Source organism: Panthera tigris, chromosome B3 (assembly GCF_018350195.1).
Source record: "Panthera tigris isolate Pti1 chromosome B3, P.tigris_Pti1_mat1.1, whole genome shotgun sequence".
NCBI lineage: Eukaryota > Metazoa > Chordata > Mammalia > Carnivora > Felidae > Panthera > Panthera tigris.
This window is the reverse complement of record NC_056665.1, coordinates 101,459,113-101,480,057: the sequence shown is the minus strand read 5'-3', so window position 1 is coordinate 101,480,057 and position 20,945 is coordinate 101,459,113. Positions and strand designations below refer to the sequence as shown.

Here is a 20,945-nt window from a genome sequence, read left to right as displayed (position 1 = left end):
TGGAGGTGTGTAGAGAGGGTGTGGGAGCACCAGGGATCCTGGGGCACCTCCTTCTCTGCCTTCACACACCCATATCCGCTCTATCCAAGGGCCGAACAACAGCTGATGAACACTGCCGTTTTAACTCTTGAGGAGCTCAACAAAATACCCAAGCATTTCCTTTTTTAACTCTGGGAGTCTCGCCATCTCTCTCCATGAGAAGTGGGAGAGTCTTAAAGAAAACCAGCAACAGCGATTCACATCCACATTCTTTCTGCCTAAAATACCAGGCATGCATCATAGACGGACCACAATTATTTCTACATAACCCACCCACAGCATAATAGCAGAATCACACAAGAGGTTCAAGTTTGACCTTACAGCTCACAATTTCAATATTTTAACTATGCTCAGATCATCGGCAAGTACCACAATAATCTGGAAAATTTGCTAACGCAGCTCATTCTGCCACAGAAAGGAAATGTGAGAATAGGGAGGTTTTGTTAAAAACAAATGACAAGAAACCATTCTTCTTTTCCAACTAACACTTGTTCAGCGACAGGTAAAGGCGGAAGCAATATTAAAGAATAAAAAGCAAAGCATAATTATTTTCTTGTTTAGCTGAGGTATACAAAAATATGCAAAGATTTCCTACTAAATGGTTTTAAGTTGGACAGTAACTTTTGTGAATAATAATTAATAAAAAAATGGGACACTTGGGTGGCTCAGTCAGTTAGGCGTCCGACTTCGGCTCAGGTCGTTATCTCACGGTTCATGGGTTCAAGCTCCGTGTCAGATTCCATGCTGACAGCCTAGAGCCTGGAACCTTCTTCAGATTCTGTGTCTACCTCTCTCTCTACCCCTCCCTTGCTCATACGCTGTGTGTCTCTCTCTCAAAAATAAATAAACAAAAAAATCTTAAAATCTTATAAGCTAAGAAGTATTATAAGCCTGCTTTGGGGGCGCCTGAGTGGTTCAGTCAATTAAGCATCCGACTTCAGCTCAGGTCATGATCTCACGGTTCGTGAGTTCAAGCCCTGCATCAGGCTCTGTGCTGACAGCTCAGAGCCTGGAGCCTACTTCGGATTCGGTGTCTCCCTCTCTCTCTCTCTCTCTGCCCCTCTCCCACTCGGTCTCTGTCTCTCTCTCAAAAATAAACATTAAAAAAAAATTTTTAAATATTAGTAATAAAACTAAAAAAAAACGCACCCTAAATCTTAATCATCACAAATCTGTAAAGGATCCAGAAGTGCCAGTTTCTGCACAGAATCCCTATGGCATGCTTTCAGTGACTCCATGAGCACTCATACTGTAATATCTACAGGCAGCAGGATGGTGGTGACAACACAGCATCTTGGGTAGCTTTCCCCAAAAGACATTCTTTACCACTGACATCTAAGTCCTTCATACCCGAAGAAAGAGCACCCAACGATCTCATCAGTTAAAAGGATGAAAGTGGACACAAATGGAACTTTGACAAGTTACAGTCAGGCCAGGCTGTGGAGACTGTGGGCCATACGGCTCCAAGTCCTGACTGAATCATCAGATACAGGCCTTTTTCCAGACCCAGAAGTGACCAGTGTTCCATCAAGAGGATCCTGTGCTTAATTTCAGCTCTTGCTAATTGGCAAAATCTCTGGAAAAAAAAGCCATGCTTACCTTTTCTTAGACCTTTTAAACACTGACATTCCTGAATTTTTTACCCCACTGTTTCAGTTAGTCCTTTGAGAATAATGTTACCCCGCATTGTATAACACGATGTGGTCTACGAAGTACTATACGCATATATAATCCCATTTCATCCTGGTAATATCCCTGTGACTTTCAGAGGGGTAACTCCATTCACAGATGAGAAAACTGAGTCTCAGAGTTTGAATAATTTTTATAAGGTGACACACTTCTCTTATGAACTTTATGTTTATTTTTGAGCGAGAGAGAGAGAGAGAGAGAGAGGGAGCAGGGGACGGGCAGAGAGAGAGGGAGACACAGAATCTGAAGGTCCAGGCTCTGAGCTATCAGCACAGATCCTGATGCGGGGCTCAAACTCATGAGCTGTGAGATCACGACCTGAGCCGAAGTCGGAGGCTCACATGACTGAGCCACCCAGGGGCCCCTAAGGTGACACACTTCTAAGTAAGGATAGCAAGACCTCAACCCAGGGCTTCTGTAAGGGATTGAAACATCACAGCATCTATTTCTCTCATCTTCTCTGGCCCTTTATCACATACCTCTTGATAACAGCACTAGGATTATCATCTTGTCCTATTTTATTTATTAAATCTTTTTGCAGTTAGCTTTTTCTCACAACCAAGTTGTAAACCCTTTGTGGACTAATGGACTATGAGTTCAATTTTTTGTACTCATTCATCCATTCTTTCAATAAAGACATACCAAGACCACCTATGTGCCATGCACATTATTAGGTGCTAGAGGAGGAAAGTGACTAAGCCAAAGGCTACTCTGGAAGGTGGATGATGACAAGACCCCATGACTTATGCTGTAAAGAAAGTACCCGCAGGGTGCCAGCGAGCCCTAAGGGGTCGACAGACACCCTCAGGAAGAGTCGTGCTTGGTCAACTACATCACCATGTGAAGGAACTGCTTAACCAACCAGTGAACGATATCGCCTCATAGGCATGGGGGCAGTCATAAGCAACACTTAGTTCTCTGCTGGGATTTCGAATGACTCCAGAGTGGCCCAGGCAGAGTCCCCATAAAGCAAGAGGACATTATGGAACTGTGATCATGCTAAAACAAAGCCAAACCTTTCTATGCTAGAACTCTCTGGAGTTTCAAAATATGAATGTCAATCATCTTCCAATAAAAACGAATCTGTGCTTTGTGACTAAAGAAACAAAAAAGAGAGGGGGCTAGAAGTGACTTTGAGGAGACCAACCTGTTCTATCTTTGACCTCAGGTAAATAGAGCATCAAATAGGGGCGCCTGGGTGGCTCAGTCGGTTAAGTGTCCAACTCTTGATTTCGGCTCAGGTCATGATCTTGCAGTTCTTGGAGCCACATCAGGCTCCACACTTATAGTGTGGAGCCTGCTTAGGATTCTCTTTCTCTCCCTCTCTCTCTGCCCCTCCTATACTCTCTAAATAAATAAATAAAGCATCAAATAGTCATCAAATGTGGTGACTGTGGCAGCCGTGGGCAAGTGGCACAATACCAAGGTCTGGGTCATACACAGATGGCCAGAAGGTGACTGACTGTAACACCAGACCTTCCCCATCAGCAGGTACCCTCAGCTGACCTCGGTCATCCCAAATCTTCAACAGAGGGGCTGGCATAGATAAAGTCTCTCCCAACTCCTGAATTGTATGCTGTTTAGACAATGAAATAAGCAGGATTCACTTTTACACCAACTAAAACATAGGTTTTCCTAAAGTAATCTTCAGAAATTTTCCACCATTTACAAACAATGGGAGAGCTTGTTTTAATTTACAGCACTCAAGTTGGTGCTTTGCCCAATTCCAGATCCTAAGGAGATCCTGACCCAGCTCATCAATTGCTAGTTTGTCAATGTCAAGGATGCCATGAGCCATTAGATAACACATTCCTCATTCTTTCCTCTCGGCAGCTTGCAGAGCCTGTTGCCTTCCCCAAGTCCTGCCCGTTCATGCACAGGCAGCAGAAGTCTCTGTTCCAGGAGTCTTCCTTACAGGAAGGGAAATGTCTGAATCGATGCTTTTCACTAATTTAAAAAAAAAAAAAAAGCCAATGGGAACAAGAAGGCAAGCCACATCAAGGTACATAGGATTAAAATGGACAAGCTGAAAAGAATTCTTCCAAGATTAGATTGATAAAATGTTAGAGTGAAACATATTAAAATTATCACTAAATATCCTTAAGTACTTTTCATTTAAACGCCAACGTTTTTATTTACCTAAGAACTGGACGAGACCTGCAGCATTCACGTGGTGGTGAGGGTTCAACATGGGTTTTTGGATCAGAAACACCTGGGGTTCCTGGGTGGCTCAGGCAGTTAAGCATCTGACTCCTGGTTTTGGTTCAGGTCAAGATCTCACGGTTTCTTGAGTTCAAGCCCGGAGGAGGGCTCTGCACTGGCAGTACAGAGCCTCCTTGGGATTCTCTCTCTCCCTCTCTCTATGCCACTCCCCCACTCACATGGTTTCTGTCCCTCTCAAAATAAATAAACTTAAAAAAAAAAAAAAAAAGAACACCTCAGACACATTTCCAATTGCTTTTGACCGAAGCTTCCTTATCTGTAACACGGAGATAATATCTACTTTGTGGATTTACGTAATTTTGAAACCAGTTAATTGGCACTTACTCCGTGCTAAACTCTGGATAATAAGCACATTATCTAATTACTGCGATATACTGTATTTAATTTTCACAACCATCAGTTCTGCTTCTCTGTATTATTCGTCTATTCAATAACTGGAGATAGCAGTTGTGTGTATGTGTAGCTATCTGCATAGTGTCTGACACATAGAAAGTGCTTTTTAAAGAAAAGAAAGAAAAGGTAGCTATTACCGTACAAAGAATGTGTCATATGGTCACTTTTAGAACCACGCGGAGAAAACAGAGATTTGGAGATAGAGACTGCAATTACGAGTTACCTTTGCTAATAAATGACTGACATACTCGGGGCTTGGGTGATCAAAAACAAAAACAAAAACAAGATCCAATTCAGTTCATTACAACTTTTCTCGAACAGGGTAGCCTTACTCATCATGGTGATCTAGCCCCACCCCACTGCCTACTTCAAAAAGGAACAGAAAATCACTCCATATATTTCTTATATAAAAAGCCACAAATCTGTGGCACAAACAGGTCAAGAAGTATAGAAGAAATACACTGGAAAGAATTTGAAGAAGATTTTTATTTGGGGGTGCCTGGGTGGCTCCGTCTGTTGAGCATCCGATTCTTGATTTCAGCTCAGGACATGATCCCAGGGTTGTGGGATCAAGCCCCACCTCTCTCTCTCTTATTCTGCCCCTCTCCCCTGCTTATGCTCTCTCTCTGTCTCAAAAAAAAAAAAAAAAAAAAAAGAAAGAAAGAAAAAGAAAGACCACCCTTACTCATACAGTTATTCATTCACTCATATTGTCTCTCTCTCTTTTTCTCCTCTGGTCCCAGCAGCTTTGTTTTCTTACCTTTATTCCTGACTCACATAAGCCATTGACTCTTAAGGTTAGAAGGCACTTTGGAGGTCATCCAAGAGGTCACAATCTCTTTTAAAGAAACCCACTGAGTCCCCACAGTGGAGAAGCACGCAGAATAGTTTGGAAGTCAGATCGCCTATTTCCTCCCTAACCAATGGAATGACAGTCCCTATCTCATTCCATAGTGTTGTCAGGAGGAATAAATGAGATAATGTATACAAAGGTTTCAGTAATGTGCCTGGCACAGAGCAGGCGCTCAATACATAGGAGCCAGTCTTATTTAGAAGCACTATTTCATGCCCTGCACTGTTCTGAATGCTCACCCACCTCTGGGGGAAGCCAAGCCATAGCCTCCTACAGCAGCGTGTGCCATTGTCTGGGAGCTCTCATCATCACAGAGTTTTGTTTACTTTGAGCTAAAGGATCTTCAGCTTCGATATATACTACCCTCCACATGGATACGGAATTAAAGCCCTCAACCAGAAGCCAGATTTTCAAGAAGCCAATGATAGTCGTCGCGTTCTCTGCCCAACTGTTTCTCCAGCCTCAGTGTTCGCCTGGTTCCTCAAGGGCCCCACCATGCTCTTTCCTCTGGCCACATCCTGACCTGTCCATCTCCCTCCAAGTGTGTATCAGAACCACTCCCCCGACTCAAGGGACAGTCTGGCTGGCAGAGAAGACCTGCTTCTGAAAGCAATATTATTATATACTATAGTATGCATATAATGTATTATTAAAGGTTTAGTGGCTTTGGGGGCAACCACATCGTGTCATTATTCATTCTAAACTCTAAGTCTACTAAAAGCCAGAAGTCCTTTCCCTGCACGCTGCTACTGAACTGTGCCTCTTCCAACTGAGGTCTAGGGGAGACAAGTGTAGGGGCTATGCTTACTGTGATGTGATAGCCATCTTGTTATATTCAAATATTTTGGATCATGAATCTGTCATCGAGCCCCCAGCTATCCCTCTAGGTTCATCCATGGGTTTGACAGCTATACCTTCTCAGCCCGGCTTATACTGTAGTCCTTGCTGTGGCCACCGGCCTCAGACAGCAACCTGCTTCGGTTCTACCACTCCTCCCTAGCTTTCTGCCTTGGGCCTTCTCTGACAGCACAGCGTGGGATGCTGAAAAAGGCTCAGCCCTCACACTGGTAGTGCAGGGACTCGATACCCTGGGGCAGCCCTTGACCAAGGGGAAAGGGGGGCCAGGGATAAATGCCACCTTGTCTATCCTTTCTGAGGTAGTCAGTATGGCTCCTCAGGGGGTCCCCACAGGACTGAGCCCAAGTTGTCCACGGCAGTGCCTAGCTAGATAACAGCATCTTGTGTTACCTTTCCATTCTTCCATTTCTCTCCGCAGTCCCCTTTCCTGTCCCCGGGATGAGTGCCCCAAATAAACTACCTGCACACCAGCCCTTGCCTAGGGCTCTGCTTTCTTGGGGACCCCTGGCTGAGTCACATGTCAACATGAATAACGATGCAGAACACGTTATTCTGTATTGGGTGTCCGAGTCACAACACCCAAGTCCTCCCTTGAGGCTGACAGTGGCCGGAGCCAGGCCTGCCTGTCAAGTCACGGGAGCCACTCTAAGGCCACATAACTACACTCTGACCAGGCTTCCATGTCTCCATTTTATTCGGCAGGAAACTAGGGGATTTGTCAAAGGCTGTGCTAAAATCCAGATATGGGATGGCTACCAGAATTCTTGTGATCTGCCCAGAATACAGAGTTCTCTTGTATGCTATCTCTCTTCCTTTCCCATTCCCCCATCAAAAAGGAAATTACTTTAGTTTTGCAGGACCCATTCTTCCCATTCTTAGGAAAGCCAGACCACTTCCTACCTCCTCATCCAAATGCTGGCAAATCAAGTTTCAAATCCTCTTCTGGTATCTGGCACAAGATTAGTGTTAACTTCACAGGTCCCTGCACAGAACCTACTTCCTCCCTCCTTTTTTCTTTTACAAACCGAGACAATGTTATTTACTGAGGTTTCAATGATTCCCCTGTTCCTTTGTGGCTCTTCAGAAATTCAAAAGTGGTTCAGCATCACCATTTCAGTCACACATTTCAATCACGTATCTGGTGCACATCCTCACACAGCTAGAAATGTACACGATGTTCTACGTGTATTTAAGCTGCACACAAGCACTTGAATTCTACAGACAGATCAGGCCGAGCTGCCTCAGAAATTCCGATGGTTGTGCTGTATGGGAGTGCACTGGGGAAGTAGGAAGAAATCTCTCCCATCCGGTTTCTGGAATTAACATTTCTGCTCTTTCCAGCTCAACTTTACAGCCCATAGCATCAGCAAAAAATGAATGTCTCCTGGAGCCTCATTTTCCATGGGGCACTGATGATTAGAATGCCTAGAAATTCCAGCAGGGGCACCTCTAAAAAGCTCGGGGAAATGCTACAAACAGGGACCAACTCTGCCTTCTTCAAACCCAGCCTCATTTCGGGTCTGGGAGAGACAGTTTGAATGTCTCTGAGCCAGGGGAAGAAATCATAGTGCTTGCACACAGATAGATGATTTTCAAACTGCTCTCCTTGGAGTTAGGTTCGGAGTGGGAAGCGGTAAGCGTAGCCACTTCCCATAAGCTTTCGTGTAAGTTTTCATTTGCGAACAAAAATCTTCTGATACACATCCATAAAACTTGAAAGTCAAGGCATCAATGACCTCAACATTACCTCCCACCTCTAATAAGTCTGTGATCTTTCTACTGAAAGAGTGCTCTGTGGCAGCAGCAGCTTAACCCAGGGGCTTATTAGAAATACCGACCTCCTGGGGCGCCTGGGTGGCTCAGTCAGTTGAGCATCTGACTTTGGCTCAGGTCATGATCTCACAGTTCGTGAGTTCAAGCCCGGTGTCGAGCTCTGTGCTGACAGCTCAGAACCTGGAGCCTGCTTTGGATTCTGTGTCTCCTCCTCTCTCTGCCCCTTCCCCACTCATGTTCTGTCTCTCTGTCTCTCAAAAATGAATAAGCGTTAAAAAATTTTTTTTGAAAAAAAAAAAAGAAATACCGACCTCCTCAATCAGAGTTGTCAGCTTAACAAGATCCCCAAGTGATCTGTGAGCACATAATATTTTGAGAACTAGTGTAAGTCACTTTTGTCTCTTCCTATATGTGTTCAAAATGCTTCTGCTGAACACTAGTTCCGATCAAAGTAACATATAAGAGTATCCTCCTGGGAGGAGCCAAGAGAACTAAGTCTTATGATGTTATGGATAATTTTAAGGATACAAATATTAGGTGAGTAGATGTTTCATGTCCCTACATTTAAATGTTAGAAATCACGTAAGTGTTTGGATTACTCCTTCCGTTCAAGAAATCACGCCTGATGAACAAAAGGCATCGTGTTCCACTATCTCTAACACACTCATACTCACCCTTCAAAGGCCCAGGATGCCTGCCCCTTCCATGGCTCATGCATGGAATCCCCCTACGTGTGTGGTTTCCTTAATAAAACTCACATCGGAGATACTAAAAAGGCAAGAATTGGGTGAGCCTTAAAGCACTTGTTTCAAATGACACAGTCAAGTTAACTTCTTCCACTCATAATTTTTGGACTACCCGACCTATCCTGTTCCCTCCCTTTCGTTCAACTCCAGGCTTCTCTCATGGGAGCCACAGCATGTAGTAACTCTTTCTGGTCTAACCATTATATTTGTTTTACCTCCACAACTCAAGCGTAAGCTCCTTGAGAAGAATCATTACACCTACCTCACGTTTTGACATGCACCCAGCAATCTGCTGGGGTATCTGGTGAATTAACATGTGTTGAGGACCTTGGTCCCACAGTTCCTTACCTAATACTCCTTCCCAGATGCCATTTAATGGTATTGTTTATTGTGTAAAAGAAACCACTGAATCATTTGATTTTTTTTTCCTAGTAAACCAAGACAAGGAAAACTGTATTAACATGTTGATATGAGGAGTGGGAACAAAACCCTACAACTAGCCTGAGTCCCACGGAGTGACCTGCTCCTGCACAAAAGCAGGCCAGTTCATCCCAAACTCTACAATGGCTTTTGGAGTAGTAGCTTCCCTAGCCTTGACTAGCTAAACCCAGGGGGAAGGCTCCCATTCTGAAAGATGTGCTCTCTTTGGGAGAGTCCTGCCTCAGGCGGCTCCCACAGAAGCAAAAAATAGCTCAGAGGAGACATCGGATTCTGACCCAGTGGAAGTCAGTAAGGCCTTGGAAGGAATGATTAGGAGGGCCAGAAAGGAAGGAACTGGCCAAAAACTCAAAGCAATAATTCTATTTCAAAAAGAAAAAAAAAAGCACCACACCTTTCCTAGCAGATGAGTTATACAAGGCCCTTCGCTCATAGACGAAAACCTCCAAATTTCTCCTCAGGTCAAGGAAGAGAGGAATTTCGTCTTCTCTGGCATTGTCAGTTCTCTTTAGAATCGCACCTGTGCAGGGCACACTGGGAAGTCTCTGGCTACTTCTCAAGCCCTTCTGACCCTCATTTCACCCAGCTTTGTTTACTTCAACATAAACAAACCAACTGGACTGCTGTTAAGTTTGTCTGCCTCTTACTTGCTTTGAGGGGACCTGTTTATAACACATACTCAGTCTCTGAAGTCCTACAGCACCCAAGCTAAACAAGCAAATCCAAGTTATTCACAACAGGGCGTATAAATGTATGTGACCTGCCGTCGGTTTGTCCAGAAAATTACAGAAAATTACAACACCCTAAGTGAAAAGTGCTTCAGATATAAAGTCCTTATACATTTCTCTGAACAAAATGACTTCTGCTTTTTCACATTCACCAACTGAAGGGAAAAAGTGTTGACAAGTAATGTAGGAAAACTGGGCCAGGGTTGAATTTTTTTAGGACCCAACATGATAGAGAATAAAATTAAGCTGACATGCAGAAGACAGAGTGACGTAGACTCCTATCTTTTCAGGGGGCCAATCATCTCCAATCTCTTCTTTCTTCTTTTAATTTTAGAGAGAAGGAGAGAGAGTGCAAGCGGGGGAGGGGGGCAGAGAGAGAGAGGGAGAGAGGGAGAGAGGGAGAGGGAGAGAGAGACAGACAGAGAGAGAGAGAAAATCTTAAGGAGGCTTCACGCTCAGCATGGAGCCTGACGCGGGGCTCGATCCCACAACCCTGGGACCGTGATCTGAGCCGAAATCAAGAGTTGGCCGCTCAACCGACTGACCCTCCCAGGTGCCCCTCCAATCTCTTCTTGATAATCCTTTAAATAAAAAGAGTTCCTATCATTTACAAAAACATTATTTATATAAATTCCACATTCATTTAGAGGCAACTCCACATTAAACAGAGGCAAATTTAAACGTGGCGGATATAATAGGTCCTCACTGGATTATTAACAAGTAACTTCTGGACAATAACAAGGCTTTATTAGCTCCATTTTACAGATGAGAAAACTGAGGCCCAGGAATCAATTGACCAGCGCACTGTGACTGATTTCAAAATCCATACTACAAGAATCCTTTACAACATATGACCTCCCATGCATATAAATAAATGGCCACCTGGACAAACCTTCCTTTCTTCTCCATATTAGTCGTTTCTTCTCCCCGACAGATCAATGCTGAGGTCAACGAAGCCGCCCTGAGATAATGATGTCACCAGGTGACCAAAATGGAAACCAAACCAAACTTTACCTCACTTCTCCCATTTTTGCCTTTTAGAGGATCATGCATATACTAGAAAGCACTTTCCCAAAAGTGTACAAATACACACACACAGCCCTTCCATCTTTTAGCTCGTTTCCTAAAAGCCTTCTTAGGTTTTCAATCATCTCTGCATGATTAGGTCCAAACACCTTAGCTGGCAAAATCCTACACACCCACAGCTCCTGTTTTAATTTCTGCCTTACTTAGAAGTCAGGATTCTACACTCTTCTAGCCACTCAACTCACTATTTTCTGCACAGGCCCTTTCATAAGGCAACATTTTTATCAAAGCTATCCCTTCTGCCTGAAAAATGCCTTCATGCGTATTCTCTACAATCCTTTGTACATACTGAACCAACTCCTAATCACCCTTCAAAACTCAACTCAAACATATCTCCTCTTCAGTGAAGTCTTCTCTGACTCCCCAGGCAATTAACTGCTAGGTTTACAATGTTCCCAGAAGCCCTCCCTCCACTCCTTTTATTCCCATATCACTGCTTCAGCATCTATGATACTGTATTAGTCATTTACTCAACACCAGGTATCTATGGACCAGGCACTGGAATATAGTATGTTACCTTTGTATTCCCACTGCATAACACAGGGGCAGGAAAGTAGCAGGCAGTCAGAAAATGAATGTTGAATGAATAAGTGAAAGGCAGAACTACAAACAAGATCTTCTGCAACAACATCAGGAAAAATCTCAATTCTTCTGTTTTCCTTTTACTCCGTTTACGATCTAAAGGAGCAACTCAGGGTATGATACACCTACTCTATAGAAACCAAACACTATAAAAATCGCAGAATCAACACCTTCACCCTCTAATGAGAGAAAACATGCCCACAAGTCCTTTTCCAATCTCCACAGTTAGTTTTGTCTCAAGCACCACCATTTCAGATCATCTTTTCTGTTGTATTTAATTATACGGAAAGCAACAATCTTTTTATCATTTACTTACTACAAACATACGCAACTGCCCCACAAAGTATGCACTGTTTTGTGAGTTAGTAGGTCTTTATGGATTCACTTGCACACCTCCATTTATTACACTGTTTTCCACTGCAAAACATATTTCAAGTCCAAACGACAAAAGTCATGAATAAATAATGTCACACAACCTATTTTTCTTTAGGAAACTGCACATAAAGGGAGTAGGTTCCATTTTGCCATTTTTATGTATCAAAGGACCTGTTAGCCCCAGAAACAGTCATCTACAAACTGGGACTGGCCAGAGGTCTTCAAGGTTAATTTGGACTGGAGGGCAATAATCTACGACTTGAGGGTTCTGGAAACCAGTCTCTACCTGGGAAGCTGACCACGAGCAGATCCCACTGACTAAATCTAGCTTGAAACACACACACACACACACACACACACACACACACACACACACAGTCTCAGGGAATGACTCAACCATTTTTTGTTTGTTTGTTTGTTTTGGCTTTCAGATGACCATGAACCTGAGGCAAAGGATAAACCGTGAACCACTAAATTCTCAATAAATGCTAAATTTAAGAGAAGAAAAAGTATCAAAATACATCCCACGGATCTCAAACAAACCACATTTAATGTGAAAAATTATCTCTATTTAAAGTCAGTCCTGGAGAAAATAGAGCCAAGTTCATACTATGACTAATTACATTTTTTATTACACTGAGATCACGCCCCAGATATGAATTTGGTTCCCATTCACCAAGGTTTAAGCTCTCAACACCAGAAAAAATATGTGCTTTTTAATTGATGATTACAAAGAAAAGTAAGTGATACATGATGATTTTGGTATAGGAAACCTCAGCCAGCCAATGAATGAGTCATTCCACACAGCCTAGTTTTCTGAATGGGTAAGAGCTTTACAAACCAAAACAGCCTTGGAGGTTAATTATCTTGACTGTCACTATTTTCAAAGTTTATGGCATATTTTCCTCTCTTCTCAAAGAGTGTATTCAAAAATGTATCCTTTTTGGTAGTTCACTCTCATTCATGGTAAATAGTAATTATTTACTTATTACAGAACAATGCCTGCAGAATCAATTGAGGGTTCCTACGCTAACATTCCCAAACCTTCAGGGCTTCTACTTCCAATTCTTGTGTCTAAAGTTATAATATTTCTGTCTCTTTCCGGGTTGTCAAGCTGTCAAGGGTCACCTCATTCTAGATGTGCTACCCCTAATACACCACGGATTCTTTCTCACATTAAAAAAATTGTTAGGGTTGTTATCTAAAATAAGAATAAGTATGTTCTGAGAAAGGGTCTGAAGTATTCTCCCATACTTGATGCCCTCTATTCTGGTTGCTGAGTGGACATTTTTGCCCCACTCGTTCTTGGCTAGGTTCCAGATATGTGAGAGAGCCATATTCCAGGCTTGGATATATGCTATGACCAATCTTGATTCTCTGTATGATCCCCATACTGCAGAAGTAAATTGAACCATCACACGACCTCACTAATGAATTTCTGTCCTGGCCACAGGACAAGTGCAAGGGTTTCAAAGAAAGCAAAATTTCTGGGTTGTAACATTAATTCAGAAACTGGAAAATGGTCCCTATCTTACATAATGGCTCTAGATTTTGTATACCTATGGCACTTAGCAGCAGGAACAGGTAGGTTTCCACAAAGCAAAAAGTATAGCAAAATAAAATTTTTGAGGAAAAAGATTGCCAAATGACTTAAAAACACAGAAGTTCAATTTTTTTTTTTTTTTGGTCTATTAAATGACGAGACTTTTAAAGTAAGTGATTTCCTTCTACACCACACATTTAATGGCTTCACTTACTGAAATGCTACTATGTGGGAAAAAGTCTCCTTTAACCCAAAGGGCAAGAATGTTGCTCTAACATTTGAGTCACCTGAAGATTCATTATTTTAAACAGTCCCTTCAAGCACTGAAGTCAAACATTCCACACAAATTACTGTTCTTAAATCCCCTGCAGTCTATAACACACGAAAGTTTACATAACCTTGTTTGTCAAACCCGAGAAAACAATATCAAGCAGGTGAACCAGACTACCCTGTCACATCAAGGACAGAAGTCAAGAGAGCAGATCATCAGTCTTCCTAGTTATGCTCCCACACCCTTAGGAAGGAGCCTGGCCCTTCAGCTATTTATAAATGTGTAACTGAACAGAAGGGGCCCTGCCCCTGCCACCCTTGTAACAGGGGGTGCTGTTTGGGCTCTTGCTGAATCCCACTGGGGCCTGTGTGATCTGTCTCAGTGCAGCCTTCCACACCTGGAGGCACAAGGACCTCTGGGTGCAGCCCTGTCTGGTCAGGAAAAGGGCTGTGAGGATTTCCCGGCTCACTTCCAGCCTCTGATTCTATATATGGAAACAACCCATCCAAGGGTTTTCAGCCTCATGAGCACCACACCAGGGAGGAGGAGTAAGGAGGAGGCCAGCTCTCCTCTTGCTGCCCTAACCACACACTCACTTTAGTGTCTCCCAGGCCCTGCTGCCCTCAACTGGACCTTGTCATCAAATGGCAGCCCAGACCTCTGCTGAGTCTCGCAGGCTGGAGGCTTTAACACGGAACAGCTGGAAGAGGACCCTGCATTCTTTTCTCTGTGTAAACACTGGGGGCTCTGTTCACCCTCCTGCGGCAGCAGGAACTAAAGAATTTCCCCTATCCAAAATTACAACGGACCTTGCCCCTACCCCCCATCCTCACCCCACCTCCCCACCCCAGGATATAATTTCAGTCTGTCACCACCCATGCTAGCAAATAGAAAACTGCTGAACCTTTCCAGTACATTCATTTTCTATACTAGTGGAAAGGTCTGTAAATATGAAACGATTCTGTTATATTCAGTAAAGTTTTCCAACAAAAATATGAAGGACCCTGATTCATGCCTGCTCTCTACCAAGACCGTTTCTACAAGATCCACATCGACACGACGAGGTCGTGATAAAGAAGTATAACCTCATAGTATACAAACTGCGAATGTAGCATCACCTGCATATTAGTCTGAAGACAGAGCTCTGAAACTGGAATATCCATAGGGAAAAATGAATAATAAAATTGAATTTTCATGTATCCCTCATACAGCCTCATCAAAGCTTGGCTCTCTGAAGGGCAGCCCGGGTTTCTTCATGTGTTGCTGAAATCCAGAGAGCCACGTTGCCCAAAAGAAGAAGAAGAAGAAAAAAAAAAAAAAAAAAAAAAAAAGCCCAGAAAATCCAGACTCTACGTGACCTGACTTACTTATTTCCCAGGAAACTGCATGAGAGAAAAATCAATCATTCATGCTACCGTGGCTACCACACGGAATGGGCTGAAGGAGTTGACAGTGGGCAAAAAACCAAAGCGGCCAGCGGAGGTAAGTGGGCGCAGGGACGGGGGGGGGGGGGGGGGGCAGGGAGGGGTGACATGCCAAGGGCCCCGGCCCGCGCCCTCGGTGTACCCGCTGGGAGGCGGCCGGGGGCGGGGCCCAGGCCCGAGGCTGGGAAGCAGGAGGGGATGGGGGAAGGAGAAAGGGGGGAACAGGGGGGACAGCGGCGGCCGCGCACTTACCGGGGCTGTTGGCCTCGCCTTCGAGGACGTGCAGCTCGGCGCAGTCGGCCAGCGAGTGCTCCAGGCAGAGCTGGAGGAAACGGGCCTGGGTCTGGCTCACGCGCTTAAGCAGAGACAGCAGCGCAACAGTCTGCTCGCACTCGTTCCAGCCCTTAAACCAGCCCGCCAGCACCCCGACCTGGTCGCGAAACATCATGGTTAGGGGGCGGCCCTCGGTCTACGAAGCCCCCTCGGCGCCCCAGCCCGCCCCGCCCGCCCCAAAGTTTGGCGGAGCCGCAGCCCCGCGGCCGCCGGAGACGCGTTCCCGTTCCAAGGTGGCTCCGGTGCCCGGACGCTGCAGGTACTGCCTAGGCTCCTGCCTCTCTCGTCTGGTTTCAGTTATGTTCCGGTGGTTCTGGCTGATTTCCCCAGAGATGATGACAGACAGTAGCACGGAAATGTTTCTTTTTAAAAAAATAACGATTAAAAAAAAATTCCCCACAAGGCACACAAACTGAAAGAATGCTCTTTTCCCCCCCTTTCGCAGCTCCGGGATGGTGATTTCCGGCGTCCCGGGGTCTCTTCCCCGCTGGGCGGCAGCTCGGACCCTTCACACCCGCATTCCCGAGCGGCGATCACCACTGGAAGGAGAGAAAGGCTGCAGTGAGACCTCGGCCAGCGAGGGAGCGCGCCCGGGAAACGAGCGCATCAGAGGGGGCAGGGGGGGCGCCCCGCTGGGGGTTTGGTCCCCCCAAATTCCGGCCGCCCCCTCCGCTCCCGGATGCGGGAGATGAGGTATTCCCGTTCCGGGAATGGCCAGAAGCCTCCTTCCCAGGTGCGGGAGTAGACCCCACGGCTTCCTGTTGCTGCCTCTGCGAACGGCTGGTGCTCCCTACACACGCCACCCGGGGTGGCCTCGAGGGCTGAGCCTGCAAACGCCAGCACCAGCAACAGATCTTCCTCGCGCGGAAAACTTGCAATGCGGCTGCGAAGGGGCGCGGGGGTGGGGGTGGGGGCTAATGCAAAACAGAGGCGGAGGCAGCGGCAGCCCGAGTTCCTTCCTCCTCCTCCTCCTCCCACTCCTCCCCCTCCTCCCACTCCTCCTCCTCCACCTCCTCCTTCTCTACCTCCCCCTCCTCCCACTCCTCCTCCTCCACCTCCCGGAGAAGCAGCCGAGCGGCTGCAGCTCCATCTACAGCAACAGCCAGCATCTCCGCCGCCAGGCGCCCCTCTGGATTTAGGCCGTGAGCAGCCGCGGCAGCAGCTCGAGACAAAAATAAACTCCCCACCCAAAGCTCCGTGCCCAGCGGGCGGAGGCGCAGCCCGAGCCCCGGCTCCCCCGCGCCGCGCCTCTCCAGCCCACCCGGGAGGTCTCCGAGGGCCTGCTTTGCCCTGAACGATCAGATGTGTGCGTGCGTGTGCGTTTGTGTGTACGCGTGTGTGTGCTTTAGGCATTCTGCCCCGGCTGCCACCGCCTACGGGCGGGTCCGGCCGGCCCAGCGCCTCGCCCGCGCTTCCCAGGCCGAAGGCGGAACGGCTCCAGGCGCGCGCCGAGCGCGGAGACAGCCGGAGTCCGAAACACTGCTTCCCCCGGCGGGCAGGGCGGCTCCGCCGAGACTGCGGCTCAGCGCCGCCCGCACACGCCCCCCAACGACCGCAAAGAAGAAAGTTCAGCTTCGGGGGCTCCCCCAGTCCTATCCCTGTCCGGTGGCGGCTGGCGGCGGAGAGAAGAGCCCAGCGGCCAACCCTCGAGGGGCCGCTCGCTGCCGGCACCCCGCTTCCCGCCTCCCAGAACTTCTAGAGTAGAGGGGGAAGTCTCTTGGGAGGAGAACCCAGTGACCGGCGGGTCCCCTGCCGCGGTCGGAAGGGTGGGGGCGCTCACCTCGGCGCGGCTCATCCCGGCGGCTCGGGGCCCCGTGCGCGGGTCGGGGGCCGAGGCGGCTCTCAGCGAGGGTCTGGGCGCCCGGAGCGCGGGCTGCGGGCCATGCCGTCGGGGCGGGCGGCGCTCAGAGAGTGCGGTGCTGCGGGTCCGGGCCGCCGCCGCCGCCGCTGCTGCCGCCTCCAGTGTCGGCTCACGGAGGACTGAGCCGCCGAGCCGGAGCTCCCCACATGCTACTGATTAACATACACCATTACATCATGGGCTTGGCAGGGAGCGCCCGAGAGGGGGGAGAGGAACCCGGGCGGCGGCGGCTGCACGCGGGGGGAGTCGGGGGGAGGATCCCCGGACCCCGCGGGCGACGGGGGTGGGGGGGCGGATTCCTACGTGGGGACCAGAAAAGGGGAGGGGAGCGGAGAGGGAGGAGCCGGATGGCGCGGAGGGGTCCGGTTGGAAGAACCGCCCGGCGGGGGGAAGAAGTTTGGGGAAGGGGAGGGGTCCGAGTGAATTCCTCCCCGACCGTCTGAGAGTTCTGGAGGGGTCGGGGCCCTCGAGTCGCCCGAGCGCTGGCAGTAGACGACTCGGAGGGCGCTTGAGAGGGGGCGGTGCTGCCACCGGCTGCTCGTCCTTGGGAATGTGGTTCGCCGACTCGAGTGACCCCTGAGTCCTCCTGGGGCCCGGGGGTGGCAGATCTGTTTGCCCGGCGGACGGTGGAGACGTGGGGTCCCTGCCGCGGGGGGCGTGGACGGGTTCCAGGGGTCTCCGAGGTCCAGGGGCGGTGCACTGAGCTGGGCGTGCCTGGGTGCCGGCCTCCTTCCTTGTGGCCCTTGTCCAAGGGGCGCGAGAAGTGCCTGGCCTAATCACCCCTCACCTGGCTCTGGCCTTGGCTGCCCTTTGCTCTCGTCGGCGGCCTCGCGGGCCACCCGGCCCCCCTCTTGGACCTCTCTCTCCCCTCGGGAAGCCACCCGACCTCTGGGACCAGCCTGGGAGCTCTGCCTGAGTACTGTCGTGTGGAGTGGGAGACGAGCGCCGCCCTGGGCGGCAGGAAGGCGAGCGAGGCCACCTGTCAGCGCGTCGGAGTCTCCAGGCTGGGCGGTTGACCTGGACCTGGGCAGTGCGCGAGGCCGAGGCCGTGTCTGGGTCAGTGTTCCACCGGCGCGGAAGAGAATAGCGGGGTGCGGCGGCCAGTGGAGCAGCCTAAGGTGGGCTGGAAAAGCGCCGCCGGGTATGGTCTCCAAAGTAGAGGGTTGGTTAAAAATCCCCTAAAACCTGAAAATCGCTGTACCTTCTATTATCAGGTGAATATTCACGGCTGGACTTGATGGCCAAATCCGGGCTATCTCCGTGTTTTCAGTGAAACACTGAGCCCTTGAACACTTTCTCCAGCAACTTGAAGCTTTGTTTATAAGAGTACTTCTGAGAAACCAGTGAAATACGTGCTTCAGACCCAGCCTTCCCTACTCTCGTGAACACAGTATTTTTGAAGATAAAGTATTTGAGATATTATTCCACTAATTCACACTTCCGTTTTTCAACTACAGCATATGATATGCCCCTGGAATTTCAATCTTTCCTTCCTTCCTCAAACCTAGTTTCTGCACCGTGTACTCCGTGTCAGACACGTGACAGTACCTAACCCTCTGTTGGGGGTATTGAAAGGTCTTGTGGGGCTGCAGAAGTTTAGGTGTTTCGTTAAAATAGGATATGTGAATAATTGTTTAAGATCATTATTAACCAGCCAGGAAAGGTATCTGCATAATTTAATGACTATCTTCCCTAAAATCGAGAATCCTAGGGTCAATGTTTTATTTTTGTTTGGCGTTATTATTATAGAGGCAGAAAATCTTGTCATATCATTTTCTCCAAGACATTACTGTCAATTAGCTAGTCCTTAGTAATAACTTCTAACGGGAAGTGGGAAGGAGAGTTCCAGCACAGTCTACCCTGGTATATACTTGGCTATCAATGGCAGCCAAAGCAGAAGTTCTCCATCTGGAGCCTTTGAAAGCCCTCAAGAATGATATATATATATATATTTTTTTTTTTAAGTGGAAGAAACACCAGTTTCATTAACTTATTTATTGTCACCTGCAGATTACTAAAGGAATAGTAAAACTAAAAAAAAAAAAAAAAAAACAAAGGCAACAAACCTTGAGGCAATCTTCAAAAATTCTAATGCTGAAGAAAGAAAATACTACCACCTACTGGAAAAATGTAGTTCTTACAGCAGCCTTTAACCGAGGAAAAGATCTTGATTTAGTTAATTTTTGAGCTACTTTTGAGAAATACAAAGATGAGCAGGAATGAGTTACCAGTCCCCCTTGTTTTTGTGGGATGACAATACTCGTGGTTTCCCATGCCTCTGGGCCTTTTCTCTGATAAGACAGAGAATATAGATAAAACCCAGTGAGGCTGCTTCATTATTCCTCAGAGTGAAGTCAAGACTCTGAAGGAAGGAAAGGAATACTATGAGCTAAATATATGTTTGTGTATTAAATGTGGAATTTTCCTATATGAACCTGTACCCAATTTTTATGGATAATTAAGAAGTAGCTAACAAGTACTAAAGGTTCACACCCCTTGGAAAAGCAATGAAAATATGAGCTAGAGGACATTATTGTTATGTCTGTGTTCACTATTTTTTATTTAGTCATTTGAAAAATACCTATTGTTCACCTACTTTATGCCAGGCAGTGGGTTAGGCAGTGAGTACACAGAGCACAGGTACTGAGTCCATCATGGTGTACCAAACAAAAGATAGATCAGAATATCAAATGAATTCACATTCTTTTAACATTCTTTTGTTTTTCTCCTCCCTAGACTCTGCAAAGGAAAGAAATTAGTGTTTGCTTGGTGAGTAACACTTTTTATCAAATAACTCAAATGTTCAAATGTTTCAAAGATGACTAAGTCCAGCTAAATCAGTGCTATGTTTATAAGTCACTGCTTAAGAACATGTTTAGGTATTGTTTATATCAATAAGCTATCTCCAGGAGCCCATGTCTATGGATTTTAAATTCATAGTTCTAGGAGTAATAACATAAAACAAAAAGTGTATTAGTTATAGAGACATTAGAACAAGTTATCTTTAATTATTTGCTTTATTAATTAGCAAAAGTGTTAGAAGTATTAAAATCTGGGGGTGCCTGGGTGACTCAGTTGAGCATCAGACTTTGGCTCAAGTCATGATCTTGTGGTTCATGAGTTCAGGCCCCAGGATGGGCTCTGTGCTGACAGCTCAGAACCTGGAGCCTGCTTCGGATTCTGTGTCTCCCTCTCTATCTATCCCTCCCCGCTCACACTGTCTCTGTCTGTCTCAAAAATAACATTAAAAAAAATTTTTTTGACGAAGTATTAAAATCTCCACCGAAGGATGAATGACAATGAATATTTTTCATTAATTCAATCATTTAATAAATCTATATTGAGCATTTATTCTGTGTCAGGTTTAAGATAGATGTTTAAGATACAATGTTTGAGATACATGGTGTTTTCTATCTAACATTTTCTATCAAATATGGTGCTTTCTATCTAACATTACAGATGGCGTTTTCTATCTAATATATATATATATATATAATCTTACATATAAGTTATATGTATAATTTGTATTTAATATGTAAATATATTTATAAATAAAATTTAATAATAAAATAGTGATAAATAATTATAAAATAAATAATAAAAATGATGAAAGAAATAAAACTTCATATATCCATTATATATTAAAATATAGATTTTATTGCATATATGCATAGAAAAAGGTGTTGAAAAGATTTCCACCATGATGGTAACTACTGGTGATTTCCCTGGA

General features: G+C 46.2%; 1 protein-coding gene across 2 annotated transcripts in view; it reads right to left on the bottom strand.

Moving 5' to 3' along the window:
• The window catches only part of SAMD4A (sterile alpha motif domain containing 4A), a 207,795-nt gene extending 192,311 nt beyond the window's left edge, over nt 1–15,484 (bottom strand). For both annotated transcript variants that reach the window (XM_042989732.1, XM_042989734.1), the window contains exon 1: nt 15,274–15,484. In XM_042989732.1, the coding sequence (XP_042845666.1) occupies nt 15,274–15,469 (196 nt within the window). In that variant the 5' untranslated portion in view covers nt 15,470–15,484. The remainder of the gene's footprint in view (nt 1–15,273) is intronic.
• Between the last annotated feature and the right edge of the window lie 5,461 nt (nt 15,485–20,945).